Raw genomic sequence first — 15,033 nt, 5'->3', positions numbered from 1 at the left:
ATTAGCATAAAATATTAATCTGGTTGGGACTGTGATGAAGGGCACACACACCTTTAGAAAGGGGGCTAACATTAAACGCATTTGGCACAATCTATCCAACATCTGGCAGATGTCCCTGAGTTACATTCACTAGTGACATTGTAGAAGGTAACATTTGTACACTAGATTACACCATAGAGTAGTTGCTAAGTGCTGAGAGAGTTGCCAATATGGTGCTGAACCCGAGGAGGTATCTAGTTGAATGCAAGTGAAGCATGCGATAGATAGAAAAGCTTAGCATCACACCATCGTGTTCTCGAGTACATTGTTGCCTCACTCTCAGCTCATTGATGGACATTCTTCTAAACAGATTCATTGCTCTGATGATGTTATCTTCTTTTCATTGCTCCACTCAAAGCATCTTTTGGGAAAGTTGTATACTAAACTCATCCAACCAATTCAGATGTCAGAAATGCAATCCCTTAAACCCACTCCCTCTTTGATAAATAATCATGGCTTCTCTCTAAACACCTGGAAACAAGACAAACTAAACATGCCCTGGCGCTGGACCCACCCATGTGTCAACCTTTTAGCAGAAACTCTACTTTTATTTCTTCAACTCGCAGTACAGTACCTAAGGCACAGCTGAGACGGGCAGCCTTCCTGAGCCCATCGAGGCTCATGCATATGGAATCCCTCTCCCTTTGGCTCTGCTCTTTCACACCCTCTGCCCCCAAGATGAAGGCCAATCCTTTGGAGCTTCCAGCCATTCGTCCTGTCAATGGCATGGATAAAGTATCGATCAGGTTCTTCCAACATCCGATCAGGAGGTAACGGGCAAACGTAACACCTGCAGAAGAAAGAACAGTGGAAAATCACTGAAGATAACTGCAGTACAATAAAAAAAAAAATGATGTCACTAAAGAAACAAAGTTCAAGATTGGGTATAAAGTACACAGGAACACAAAACTTGAAAATCAAGTGTTGATGCTAATGTACCGAAATTCTTACGGTATAGTACATGACTGAGGGAGGATAACAAATAAGGACCGAGGCACTTCTGAACAATCGACCGGGGATTCAAAACTTCTTGTGATGTAGGAAGGACTTGTTGATCAAGACTCCTGGATCATTCTCTCTTAAAGAAGGACCTTCCATAAGAGTGGCTGCTTGGTTGATGGAGCCAGACCTATGCATCTTCTACCACACTATTTTGGAACTGCAAGACTCCAGGAGCAACTTTTGCCAAAGACACAGTCTGTCAGAGCAATAAATGCAGGAATAGGGTATAAGGGGCATGTCATACCTAGCACTGTATGGTCACTAAAGATTCAAGAAAGTATTTAAATAAGGACAATTCAAAATTGATATCACTCACTGAGATGCCGGGGGCGGGACCCTAGACAAGGATGTTGTCGTAGGCAGTGCCTGTTTTTCATTTTGTATAATGAAAAAGAGCTGCAAAGGCACCTGGGGGAAGTAGACCATGATAGGGGTGAAGAAATGCGAGTATGACTCCATATATTTGGTCATATGGGCACTATGAGATTGAGTCTCTGGTTAGGCATGAAAAACACTTCTGGTTCACCCTCAGTTAAGTTTCTGCAAGGGCTGCATGCCATTGACTGCTTGCATCATCTCTGGCGTAGTACTCATGCAGAGAAAGAACAAGTCAGTGAGACCTTCCCCCATGCACGTTTACAGAACACCAGAGAAACATGGATTCCAAATCCAGGTTAAAAAAAAGGATCATATATGTAACATATGTGGGTGGAGAACTGATGCCCCTTACACTGTGAACATTGCCTATGTAAGGAAGCCTCTAAGAAATTGGATTTTCAAGACTGTGTTGAGTGCTCACCTCCTCCTGCTCCCCAGGGGAGAGGCCACAACTATATTGAGGGTTGACGAACAGACACCTACACCTACAAAAACACAATTAGAGTTTACACTATAGGTGAACAAGCAGGACTCAAGCCTGGCTCAGGCGACTGTCCGGTTTGAATCTGGCCTTGTTCCAATATGAGTGTAAATCAAAGAGCCAAAACCAGTCTAGCAAGTTTGCGTCTCTAAAGCAGGTTTTGGAAGATAAAAAGTACTCCATGAAGAACAACTGGCAACAGTGCTCCGCAGGACCATAAGTAGCATTTGAAAATGTGACTTTGTGCTTCAAATTTGAAGCAATGAGTTTGGACTTCAAATGCAGAACCTGCAAGTTAACCCATGTCAACAATCTGAAGCCATACTGCACTTCTGTTGTGCTCCACTGAGGATTTGTCAACATAGAAGTTCCAGGGATCTTTGTGACCTTTCTCTTCGTTTTGGTAATCCATCTAATTGACTCCTCTGGTATACTGTAACCATCCTGAAACAGCTTTTTAAATCAGGGGCGCTCTAGATAATATCATACAAATACTGTGTTGTATTGACTCCCTTACTCTTAAACTTCAAACTATGGAAAATAACTCACATGTATTTTGGATCCAGTAGGTTTGCTGGATTGCCTTATGTGTTCCAACTATTAATATTATTTTGTAACATTGGCAGTTTGATAGAACGTGCAAAACATTTTCTAGAAAGCTTCTTATATAGCATCAGCTTGATTTATTAAGTATTACATGTATTATTGCGATTCATGTATTTTGAATAGTATACTCATTTAGCTCCTGAAAGACAATTAAACTCAGACCACTATTCTTTGGTAATAAATTGGAGAGAGGTGATATCCATCCAGTGATTGGATTCAACAGTGTGTATCCTGGAAACCTGGGTTCAAATTCCAGCTTTCACATTTCTAATTATTTGGGTGGTCATTGGCAAAGCAATTCCCTTCACCTTCCTTGGCTGTCAAATCTGGGAACGTCTTGCTGTAATTCAACTTAGGATGTTCTCTATATCAAATTCCCTCTTTTGGGTAGTTTAATGTAATGCAACGTTGCTCCATACTTAATGACAAAATTAGGCAAATATATAAGTTGGGTTTTAAAAACAAATTCTAGCAACCTTTGATATTTTTCACCAAACTTACGCAAAGTTTGCCTACCGTATGTCCTATGGACATGAGCTTTTGCATTAATAGAGGGACTTTTACAATTATTTAATCATCGCATAGTCCCAATTTAAACAAAAAAGCTTTCCAGGTCTTATAAACGTCAGAGGAAAACTTTCTTCATTCTTTCATGCACAATTTTTTATAAACTAATCTAATCTGTCACCTTTTACTCACTGGTGTCAGATTGCACTTAATTTCACCGTAACCTAGCGACAAAATGCTTCACCTATTTTCAGCATCAAGTAACTCTCATGAAAACTATCTAGGTAAGAACAGAGGAAAACTACACTTGGGCATAGTCACAGGGCAAAAATGAAACTTAGCAAACTACGACAAAGACAACAATCTTAGCACACTCCTTCATGAGGCAAACTGATTTGCTCATAGCAATGTAACCACTGATTTTAGGTTCTTTTAAAAAAACTAGTACCTTAATAAATATTTCTTAGTGCAGCAACATAATGTAGTGTACTACACAAAGCCACTCACAAAAGTTAAAGTAGTAAATGTTTGAGAATTTTAGTCTTCATGACATTTAGGCAACTGTTGCATGATTTAAATGCCAAATATTGCAATGGCTAAGCTTGTGGTTTGGCTCTTAGGGTCCTGACTCATCTCCTCCACTAAATTTGCTGGCTTCAGAACCTATAAGGGACAGAAGATAACTTGTGAGTCGAACATTGGTACCTGCCAGGACGGCGCTGTCGGTACTTCTGTCCTGGTTGAGAGGCGACTGTGTTGATGCAGAGGACAATAGCTGTCCACCTATCGCACTGCTCCCCAAGCCATCCATATCTGAAACACAAGGTTAACAACAATGAATGCTTTCTTTAGACATAAACAGTTGGCTGGAAAGATTTTGCAACACTGACAATTTGTTTACCACTGCAGTAATACAACTTTAAAAATCTTTGATGGATTGTTTTCTAGTAGTTTTTTCGCAATTTGTATCTGCATTCTACCATTGGTTTAAATTGACAAATACAAATCTGGTTGTGGAAAGGTTGTATCCCAGTGGTCAATACGTACCATTGGACGGTGTTCACCCGCCATCTTGCTAATCCTCATTATGAATGACTGTAGCCAACGTGCACATAGCTAAAATTCTGCTGCTGATGCAAGATCTTTTCAATTTCTTCTACTGGATAAAGTGTGATGTGGATGAGGGTGTTAAATGTTAGGAAAACCTGTACCCCAGGGCCACTTTTCTATTTATGGCCTGTGACTAAATCTTTCAGTGCTACTGACATGTTTGGATGATTGGCAGATTAGCAGTATCCCAGGGAAGTAGCTGCAAAACCAGGTTAAGATCCAGTAACAGTAGGGAACTCAGAATTATCTATTGGGTTTCAGGGTAGTTTTACAGCCATCAGAGGACAACGCACTGTGATCCATCAGTTACCAGAGAAAGGTGCCACCAGTTATAACAGTACCACAGGCGAATCCTAGGAAAAACACCATCCTGGAGCCTCAGATGTCCATTCTACTGTTGCATATAAAACTCAAGAGAGGTCACCAACAGACCTCCCTCAACCCAAGGGGCTAGTATAAAACTTCCTGCACCTCAAAACGTGCTCTTGCACAGGTTCAAACAGATACCTATTTCTTCATGTCTCGTAATGAACTGTCCCCCGCCCGTCCCCCCAGACTCCATAAATTGATCTGTTAACTAAGGCAAAATGATATAACTGAGCAAAGATACACGCGAGCTCCCTAACATGTTGTTCCACTGCAAACGTATTCTCCCAACATAGAAAGAGATTGGTTCTTATTTAATGGAAACATTTAACACACAAATTAGAATTTCGCAACAATGAATTTGCCAATGCCCACATGGTTTAGATGAACCTTATGCTAATAAAAGTGACAAGACCTAGTCTGTTAAAATGAAAATCCACTAAAAGTCTGTCAATACTTATCAAGTGGACTTGGCCCAAGTTGATGCTCGAACTGTATATGTAAATGGTTCCTTCACTGACTAACTTCCATTTTAAATACCCTTCTGTTTAAATCATCACTTCAAATTGGTAGCAAACATGAATCACAATTTTGGAGCACTTTTGTTATTTCTTTGGTGTTTAAAAAATGCAATAAATATATCTGATTTTTTTTAACTCAGTGTATTGCACTGCACTGTATTTTCAATGAGTCTGTTTTAATGGGTGTGGAAAAAAATGTCAATCTGATACTTTATATGACTGCTCCTTTTCACTGCGCTGTTCCTGAATGTGCTCCAAATCAACTGATTGCATCAGTGATTCTGAGTGTACCTGTGGTGGCTCTAGGGGAGGTGTTCATTTCTGAATAAATTTAGATACCCACATTTGCGCATGCCTAATCGCTTTAGTGCGAGGCCGTCTCAGTGTAACATTGGCCAACTTTCTTTCTTGAAAGCTAGGCAAGTCTGAAAAGAGAATTCGCTATGGCTGGAGCTAATAACCGTTTGGTCCAAAGGAAATGTTTGCAAAGGGCATGGCTGATAGAAAAACACTTCAATAATGTTAGGGAACAGTCGTATCACACTGCTGTGGCCTTCTGCCAAAGAGTTCCCCTGGTCAGATTCTGCCCTCTACCTTCCTCTTTCTCCTTCTTACCTTTAACCTTTCTGGCCTTTTATTCTCTGTGTCTTGCCTACTAGCCCTCCCTGGACCAGCAGATAACTTGGACACAGGCCAAGACAACTTTCGCAATCACCACTGAACATGTCATCCACTGTGACCAGTTATGCAGGTTAACAGGTGAAAATGGTTTAGTAAAAGAACGCCATTCAGAACTTATTTTAAATGTTATTCTGGCTTTTGTTACTGTTCTATACTAATATTGCAGAATTTCTGAACAGATCTATGTATGCACTTTCAAAATCAGGAGGAATAAAAGTAATATTTAAACGCTGCATTTGGAGCATCCTCTCCTGCTTATGTGAAAACGTGACATGCATTTGCACTTAGTGGTGTTGCTGTAACCCTGCTTCAGCCATGTTATCTTGCTTAGGGTAACATTCCCCACAGGAAGTGCCTATTTCAAACTTTGAAAACCATGGTGCTTTGATTCATGGGGAGTGAAATAATGTAATAACTTGCTCAGTAGAAAAATGTTACTAGTTATGGAAGCCTGTTTTATTTTGTGTGGAGTCCATCTTGCCTAGTTCACCTCCTGTTATATTCAGTGATGACAGGGCCTGCAAAATGGGTGCCAAAGTCTAATAGCCTCAGATAAGCTAATATACCTGGCCTAATATCTTGTAACACAGGGCTTGCTCAAAGACACCTCACATGACATGCATTGCTTCAACCGCCAGACATGTCGATGTCCACATGCAGCAAACACCAAATGTTGAGAATTGATTAAAAAGGTATCGTGTAAAGCCCTGTATGGACACATTTGATGATCCTAGCCACCAGCACAGTAGGCACCTTACCTGTCCTCATCTGCATCACGCATATACCAAATGGTGTTATTTCACTATGACTGGCTAGGAGCTTAATGTTTGCACTGCATCGTCCAATCAGCAACAAGCCATGTATTTGTCCATAATAATGGAAAAATCCCCTTTTACTGTATCATGATTGGATAGGTGTTTAACATGTCTTTTTGAGGTTTTTGTGTATAAAAGATCTTTTGAAGGTTCTGAAAATTGGGCATGGTTCTATTTTGCTCATGCCCCTGTGACTCACGTATAAACATGGCCCATGAAATTTGACAAGTGTCTGTGTTCTTTGGTTTAGCTTCTAGGAAGGTTCCTCCCCTATTCTTGTGAGCTCAGCTAGTCACCCACTCGTATTCTCATGTGAAACGTACCATGTGACCAATACTAGAACCTCTGTGTAGTAAAGTAAATCTGGAACTTTCCTGTAGTCTATGAGCTTGCATCCACCAATCATTTGAGTGAATCCCTGGCAGACAGACTATGTGATCCATGGAGTATTCATTTTTCTTTTGTATATAAACATTTGCAGAATCTCATCTCATCTTACAGTGTTTGCAAAGATTTATTTCACACATTCAACCTGCTGCTCTCTGGGCACAGTGGAACACGCAAATAGTTGAATTATAACTTTTAAAATGGAACCCTGCTAAGAATCTTTTTTTTTTTTTGTAGAGTTTTATATAGCGCGAACTAGACCCGAACCGAATCAGGAATCAGGTATCAGAGCGCTTTACATAGCACCAGTTACGTTACATGAGGACACACTTTCATTTTTAGGCACGGGGAGATTAAGTGATTTGCCCAGAATCACAGGAGGTTTTTGGCATCGTTACCGAGACTCGAACCCAGATCCCCAGGTCCGAGGTCGAGCGCCTTAGCCATTAGGCCAACCCCTCTCCCCATCTTGTTGAAATAAGTTTGACTTTGTTTCATACCATAGTCACATAATCCCAGGATTGAGTTCTGCATATGCACTTTCACTAGGTTTATTATTTTCTACTGTTGAACGCTATACTGATTACTGGCCAAGTGTGTCCTTCATTCCCGGATGAGTCTCATTTCAAGAGGTACCCACTCATCGTCTACCGGATTCTCTTTTCAATGCCAAGCTAGTGAAAAGAGTTGCTCTCCATTCTCTTTCTCACAAACTGTTAAGACAAAGTACAGACAAAGAAGCTACTATTAGAAACTCCTAAAAAATGTAATCCATATAATGGAGGAAAGTTTGCCTGCGAAGCGTCCCCCAAATTTAGCCCTTCTTCCACAAATCGACCGATTTTCCAATACTACCTATTTCAAATTTAGGACATTTGTCAGCTAGTTACACTAGACCTGCAGATTTCTGTAATACCTGTAGTACTGGGGTTCTATTAGCCACTGCATTGAATGTCATGATTCAGTTTTTTGTGTGTTTCCCATGCTTATTAACACATATTAAAAAAAAATCTTAGTTATTTTTGATCTAAAAGCTAATTAAAGTGATTAATGCATTTGCTAACATTTGAGTAGCTAACCAGTAAAACAGGATGTTCCCTTGGGTGTGGATAGATGAAGTGAGCCAAAGGGTCAAGAGAAAATAATTACAAATTACAAATTAAGTCAAGAATTCTTACAATTTATTGAGAATACAAAAAGTTTTTTTTTAAAACGAAGAGTGGACCAGAAGGATCCCACTCCACACAACTAAAACCATAAAAAAGTTTTTACATTCAATATTGGCCAGCAAGATTGAAACACAAAAGACAGAAAGGACTGTAAGACATAGAATAATGCAATACTGATTGTATATTCGGACCCGTTTGTAAACACCTAAGCTATGTACACCATAATTTTGTCTATCAGCAAAAGATGTCGAGATCATGAATTATACTTGGTGTAGCGTCGACGCATTTCGGTGGTATTTCAAAGTTATATCCACCTTTATCAAGACAATGTTTTGATTTCTGTCAGAGTTCAGGGGTCGATATAATTGCCCTAGAAAAATAAACATACAATAAATTCCGATGCATATCAAGTAATTTATGAGCGTTATTTTTAACGGTGTTATCTCTTTAGCCTGTAAAACATACAACATGGCAATACATTTATATAAACCCACTCTAAAATATCTTGGTGGTATTGTCACTGATGTTTTTTTCAATACATCATACACGTAGGTATACCGTCACTGTTGAACAGATTATGGTTCTTCTTACAAATTTATACCAAGGGAATTAACAGTTATAATACATGTCTTTATGCAGGATCAATTATTTACCCTCCTTTCACAGAGATAGAAAATTCAGTTCGTTAACCATTTACTAGTTTCTTTATATCACTCTCTTTGAGGAAAACCTGTTCTTATTTGAGTGGAAATTAACAAATATTGTGCATCATCCAAAAGGATGAAAAGCTGAAAGGCTTTTAAAATATACAAATTTGATACCATGTCTAACCATCTGTAAATTATTTCCTGCCTCTTTCTTCGAAGATAAACTATTATCTTAAGGGTATAGGTTACCAGATTTTATGAGGGAGAAAGACAATGCTTTTAAGAAATGCGACTGGTTTTTTATAGTGGATATCCATATGAGACCGTATACCAGATTAAGAAAGCCGGACAATTTAGTCTATTTTAAAGTGTTTATATAAAGTGAAAGATAAGTTTACCTGGGAGTCCGTGTTAGGAAGATATTTAAAGATTCTATGTTATTCGGTATTTGTGTAGAAATTGTTAAAATCGCAAAACAAGTTGAAGCTGCCTATAGAGTGCTCTTGTGGATCGAAAAAGGATATAGGATAATCATAAGGGGGGGAAAACTGTGCTCTAACGCTTTTTTAATTAAGAAGATGTAATATCCCAGGCGGTTAGCTAGGCATGATTCGTGACAACTGGACCTACCTGCTCATATAAGCTTTTGCGCATGAAGTATGGGCTATCCAGAATTGTTATGCTCCATGTTGTTTTGCTTCTTTTCTTTCTAATTTTAAAACCCAGAGGCGCCAAAGTCTTGTCCTAGCAATGTCAGCGTTAGTTTCGCTAAACAGTAGATGAAAGAAAAAGGGGAGATGCAGATATGGCAGATAAGGGCATTGCTTTTAACCTCATGGTGTTACATACTGCCCCAGTGTTGACTTGGCTTACCTATTTATCTGCAAAGGACTGCTCGCTTCTCTGTTTATATATAGCCTTAAGGTAGCAGAACCAGAGGCATACACTTCATGTCCTCCTGTTTAGTAATTCTTTTCCTAGTAAAAAAGTAAGAGGAGAGCTCAGCGGTTGGATCTAACTTTGTCTTATTTGATAAAGTATCCCTCTGGATTCCTATTTGTCTATTTGCGATTTTAACAATTTCTACACAAATACCGAATAACATAGAATCTGAAAATATCTTCCTAAAACGGACTCCCAGGTAAACTTATCTTTCACTTTATATAAACACTTTAAAATAGACTAAATTGTCCGGCTTTCTTAATCTGGTATACGGTCTCATATGGATATCCACTATAAAAAACCAGTCGCATTTCTTAAAAGCATTGTCTTTCTCCCTCATAAAATCTGGTAACCTATACCCTTAAGATAATAGTTTATCTTCGAAGAAAGAGGCAGGAAATAATTTACAGATGGTTAGACATGGTATCAACTTTGTATATTTCAAAAGCCTTTCAGCTTTTCATCCTTTTGGATGATGCACAGTATTTGTTAATTTCCACTCAAATAAGAACAGGTTTTCCTCAAAGAGAGTGATATAAACAAACTGAATTTTCTATCTCTGTGAAAGGAGGGTAAATAATTGATCATGCATAAAGACATGTATTATAACTGTTAATTCCCTTGGTATAGATTTGTAAGAAGAACCATAATCTGTTCAACAGTGACGGTATACCTACGTGTATGATGTATTGAAAAAAACATCAGAGACAATACCACCAAGATATTTTAGAGTGGGTTTATATAAATGTATTGCCATGTTGTATGTTTTACAGGCTAAAGAGATAACACCGTTAAAAATAACGATCATAAATTACTTGATATGCATCGGAATTTATTGTATGTTTATTTTTCTAGGGCAATTATATCGACCCCTGAACCCTGACAGAAATCAAAACATTGTCTTGATAAAGGTGGATAGAACTTTGAAATACCACCGAAACGCGTCGACGCTACACCAAGTATAATTCATGATCTCGACATCTTTTGCTGATAGACAAAATTATGGTGTACATAGCTTAGGTGTTTACAAACGGGTCCGAATACAATCAGTATTGCATTATTCTATGTCTTACAGTCCTTTCTGTCTTTTGTGTTTCAATCTTGCTGGCCAATATTGAATGTAAAAACTTTTTTATGGTTTTAGTTGTGTGGAGTGGGATCCTTCTGGTCCATTCTTCGTTTTAAAAAAAACTTTTTGTATTCTCAATAAATTGTAAGAATTCTTGACTTAATTTGTAATTTGTAATTATTTACTCTTGACCCTTTGGCTCACTTCATCTATCCACACCCAAGGGAACATCCTGTTTTACTGGTTAGCTAACCCCAATTCCCTTGACTCTTGTTAAGGGGTACCTCTCATACCTACCGCAACATTTGAGTAGCAACTTAAGCTGCTGGTGGAAATCAACCAAGATAGAGGAGTGATTTCCAGATTTGACAAAGCATTGTGTGCCAATACACCTAACTAACTACTGCTGGTTTGACCAAAATAGAAGACAGGCTGTGGGTTGAAATTCACAATTAGAAAATGAAAGAATGCTCAACTGCTGGCATGCCAGATCTCCTGTAATGCTAGACTCTGCGTTAACTACTTCAATCGATTGCATAGAACATGTGTATCCTGGAGAAACCACATAGCCACACTAGCAGCCCAAAATTAAAGCAGACAGATATCATATTTTTTCATTTGACTTGGGCTGTCCAATTTTGCCGTCTTCTTGGGGTGCTAAAAGAAACAGACTACTGGAACATATCCACACTGACTACACCCATCTACTTAAATCTAACTATAATATCAACAAATAACTTTTACTTGTACACTTGCTGGCAAGTAAGATGCACTCAATTACAGGGGATGGCCCCTAGGGCTACCAAAGTCAAAGGCTGGATACCAGATGTCCAAGAATGGACATTAGCAGAATAAAGATGAAGCTGACTAGAACTGATAATAAATTACCAAAAGACAGGGATATGTGGTAAAAACTTTTTGAAATCTGATATCCAATCCAGATTTAGGCCCCTCCCCCTCGATTGACAAATCCCCCATATATGTAACATGTAAGTCATATGTATACTGGTGTAAAGCTCATTGTCTTTTGTGACTGTGGGCCTATCCTGTTGAATTACACTGCGCCTGATGATACGCCCTTAAGTGTAATGGCACCAACATTGTATGTTACTTGTTTTCAATGTGAGAAAATAAGAGAGTTTAGAAAACATTTGAGAAGCATCTCTGTCATACACCTCACCACTTTTAAGCCACTAAAGACATTTGTATTCTGTATTCGTTAAATACAGAAACAGTTAGAAACTATGTAAAAAACATTAACTAGTTAAACAATACATTTTTGTGAGAACTGCATGAAGTATAAAAGCTCTTTTTATTGACTTTCTCAATGGCAGATCAGGAAAGAATAGATAAGTTTGAACTATGTAAGAGTTATTTTAGAGTGGCAGTGCACCACCTACCAGTCAGCATGGTGATCAGAGGAAGACCGTGCTCTTCGGGGCTTCCACAGTATCCGGATTCACCCAAAATATTTTTGTCCAGCACCTGGTGGTAGAGCTCTTCAATCCAGATTTGCGAAAAAACCAAAAGCACTCCGCTGGACTGCACTTGCTTGAGAAACTCCTTCTACAGAGGACACAGAAACCAGATAGTTCAGGTGGCAGCATTAGAGAAAGTAATACAAGAGTCAGTATTATTTCACAAGTTGAGGAACATTAGAATTTTTGGGGATAATCAATCCGGTCTAGATATCAGAACCTTGTACATAGATGTCCTGTGACTCATACAGCTTCAACAATATATGCTGGACAGAGTATTTCCCATAAAATAGATTGGAGTTACTTTTACTGCTCAGTTCCTTTGGTCATGCCAAGGTGAGGTGGTCCGTAGGGGAGGCAGGATGATACCTGCAAAGATTCAGTAGTGTGTCTACCTGGGCAAGAACAGAACATCTGTTTTGAAGCATAGAATGTAGCTACTCTTTCTGACTTGGAGACCGACCTATACATACAACTATTACTTTGGCACCCTTCTTTAATAAGACCCGGTCACAATGATGTTTTTACTGGAAGGACTGGGAAGCTGACTGGAGAATGCTGGATGGTCGACTCTACAGCAAATATGCAACTATCTGATGGCCAAAGCTCAGATAATCAAAAAAGTGCTCTTAGAATAATAATGGGATAGAATGTAGCCACGGGTAGGTCCAGGGCCGGACTGGCCGTAGTGGGCACCGGGCAATCCCCCGGTGCGCCGTAGGGGTTGGGTGCCGGTTTGGGGCACCTGGGGGCCGTTTTTGTTACAGGGCCATTTTTGCAGCAAAATCGGCCCTGTAATAAAATCGGCCGAAAACCGGCCCTGGCAAAGAACTCAGCGGCATCCCCCCCCCCCCCTCCTCCACTCCCCCCCCCCCAACCACCACCCCCCAGGATAGGGGGGGGGTGGCGGACGAGCACTTTGCCAGGGCCGGTTTTGGTTCCCAGTCCGGCCCTGGGTAGGTCCTGGCTGCAGGCTAGGGTTCCAGCTTAAAGTGGACACTACTACTGTTCATATCTAAGTATGTGATATTAAATATTCCGGAGGGAACACCATTTTTGCATTTTCTGTTTACAAAATATAATAATCAGGCAAGTAACAACTATACACATGGTGAAGAAAGTAAACTTAGTGTTTTTTTAATGTAGATATAAGTACCATAATGTGTACTGTGATGCCATCAATGACACTGTGAAAATGGCATAATAGTGTGAGAAATATCATTGTTTGTCAGGTCAAGATGCTTTTTCCATAGGAGATGCCCTTTTTAGGTCTCGCCTAATCAGCGTGCAAGCGCTGCTTAGGAGTGACCTCTTGTAATCGGTCTGCACTTTTTGGAAAACTCGTGCATGTGCTGCCCTGTTTCCAATAAGTGCTGGTTCATTTAGGGCATCCGACTTGCGGAAGCGAGCAGCTTCGCCATCTGTTTCCAATTATCGTGCCTGCACCGCGCTTGCTAATTGGAAACAGATGGCGCTGCAAGGTAGATGCTGTACATGCACGAGTGCTTCACCTTGTTCCCGTCTCTTTGTTGCTTTGTCCTGCTACTGGCTCCTACCTCGTCGCCTCCCCTGTTCTCACTACTGTGCTTTCAGCTTCCCAGTCTACTTAAGTCAACTTTCTGTGGCAACTTTCTAAATCTTGCCGTACCTACCAAGTAATAAATATGTCGTTGTAACATAACTGGTGCTCATGTAAAGCGTTCCCAAAAGTTTATAGTGCTTTAATTTGTACAGCCGCTTTTATTTTTAAAATTTGAAGCCCTCCTCACGGGGAAGTTTTCCATAAATCTTTGTGTCCCTCTGGTGCACAGTTGCTGAAAACACCATGGAATGGCTCCAGGGCGCGCTCTGCTTCAGTGCTGAAGTCAGTGACTTTGCCCCAGCCCTACCTAACACTCATAGAGTGGTGCTGTGGAGTGGTGTTGCAGACTGGTGCTATACAGTGGTGCGGTAGAGTGGTGCTGTAGAGTGGTGGTTTAGATTGGTGCTGTAAAGGGGTACTGTAGAGTGTTGCTGTAGAGTGGTGCTGTAAAGTGGTGCTGTAACGTGGTGCAGTAGAGTGATGCTGTAGCGTGGTGCTGTAGAATGGTGCTGTAGAGTAGTGCTGTAGAATGGTGCTGTAGAGTGGTACTGTAGAGTGGTGCTGTAGAGTGGTGTTGTAAAGTGGTGCTGTACAGTAGTGCTGTAGAGTGGTACTTTAGAGTAGTGCTGTAGATCGTTGCTGTAGAGTGGTGCTGTTGAGTGGTGTGGAGTAGTACTGTAGAGTGGTGCTGTACAGTGGTACTGTAGAGTGTTGCTGTACAGTGGTGCTGTACAGTGGTGCTATAGAGTGGTGCTGTAAAATGATGCTTTAGAGTGGTGCTGTAGAGTAGTGCTGTTAAATGGTGCTGTAAAGTGGTGCTATAGAGTGGTGTTCTGGAGTGGTACTGTGGAGTGGTGCTGTGCAGCGGTGCTATAAAGTGGTGCTGTAGAGTGGTATTATGGAGTAGTACTGTAGAGTAGTGCTGTACAGTGGTGCTATAGAGTGGTGCTGTAGAGTGGTGCTGTAGAATGGTGTTGCACAGTGGTGCTATAGCGTGATACTGTAGAGTGGTGCTGTAGAGTGGTGCTTTAGATTGATGCTGTAAAGGGGTACTATAGAGTTGTGCTGTACAGTGGTGCTATCGAGTAACTGTAGAGTGGTGCTATAGAGCTCTTCAACACAGCTTAAAAACATTGCAAAAGCCAATCGCTGTGGACAAAAACTTACAAAGGTCCCAAAGGCGAGACCTATTGGCTATGCCAATGCTTGTTTTATTTTCTAATAACTCTGGCTTTGCTGGACAACTCTGTATG

General features: G+C 40.2%; 1 protein-coding gene across 1 annotated transcript in view; it reads right to left on the bottom strand.

The window, feature by feature from the left end:
* ARFGEF3 (ARFGEF family member 3) overlaps nucleotides 1-15,033 on the bottom strand; it is a 505,700-nt gene that overhangs the window by 180,449 nt on the left and 310,218 nt on the right. Inside the window, exons 15-17 of the mRNA XM_078649342.1 lie at nucleotides 12,121-12,286; nucleotides 3,719-3,826; nucleotides 614-829 (exon numbers count right to left, since the gene is read on the bottom strand). Coding sequence (XP_078505468.1) covers nucleotides 614-829; nucleotides 3,719-3,826; nucleotides 12,121-12,286 — 490 coding nt within the window. The remainder of the gene's footprint in view (nucleotides 1-613; nucleotides 830-3,718; nucleotides 3,827-12,120; nucleotides 12,287-15,033) is intronic.

This window comes from Lissotriton helveticus, chromosome 6 (assembly GCF_964261635.1).
Source record: "Lissotriton helveticus chromosome 6, aLisHel1.1, whole genome shotgun sequence".
NCBI classification, from domain to species: domain Eukaryota; kingdom Metazoa; phylum Chordata; class Amphibia; order Caudata; family Salamandridae; genus Lissotriton; species Lissotriton helveticus.
This window is presented reverse-complemented; position numbering and strand designations above follow the sequence as displayed.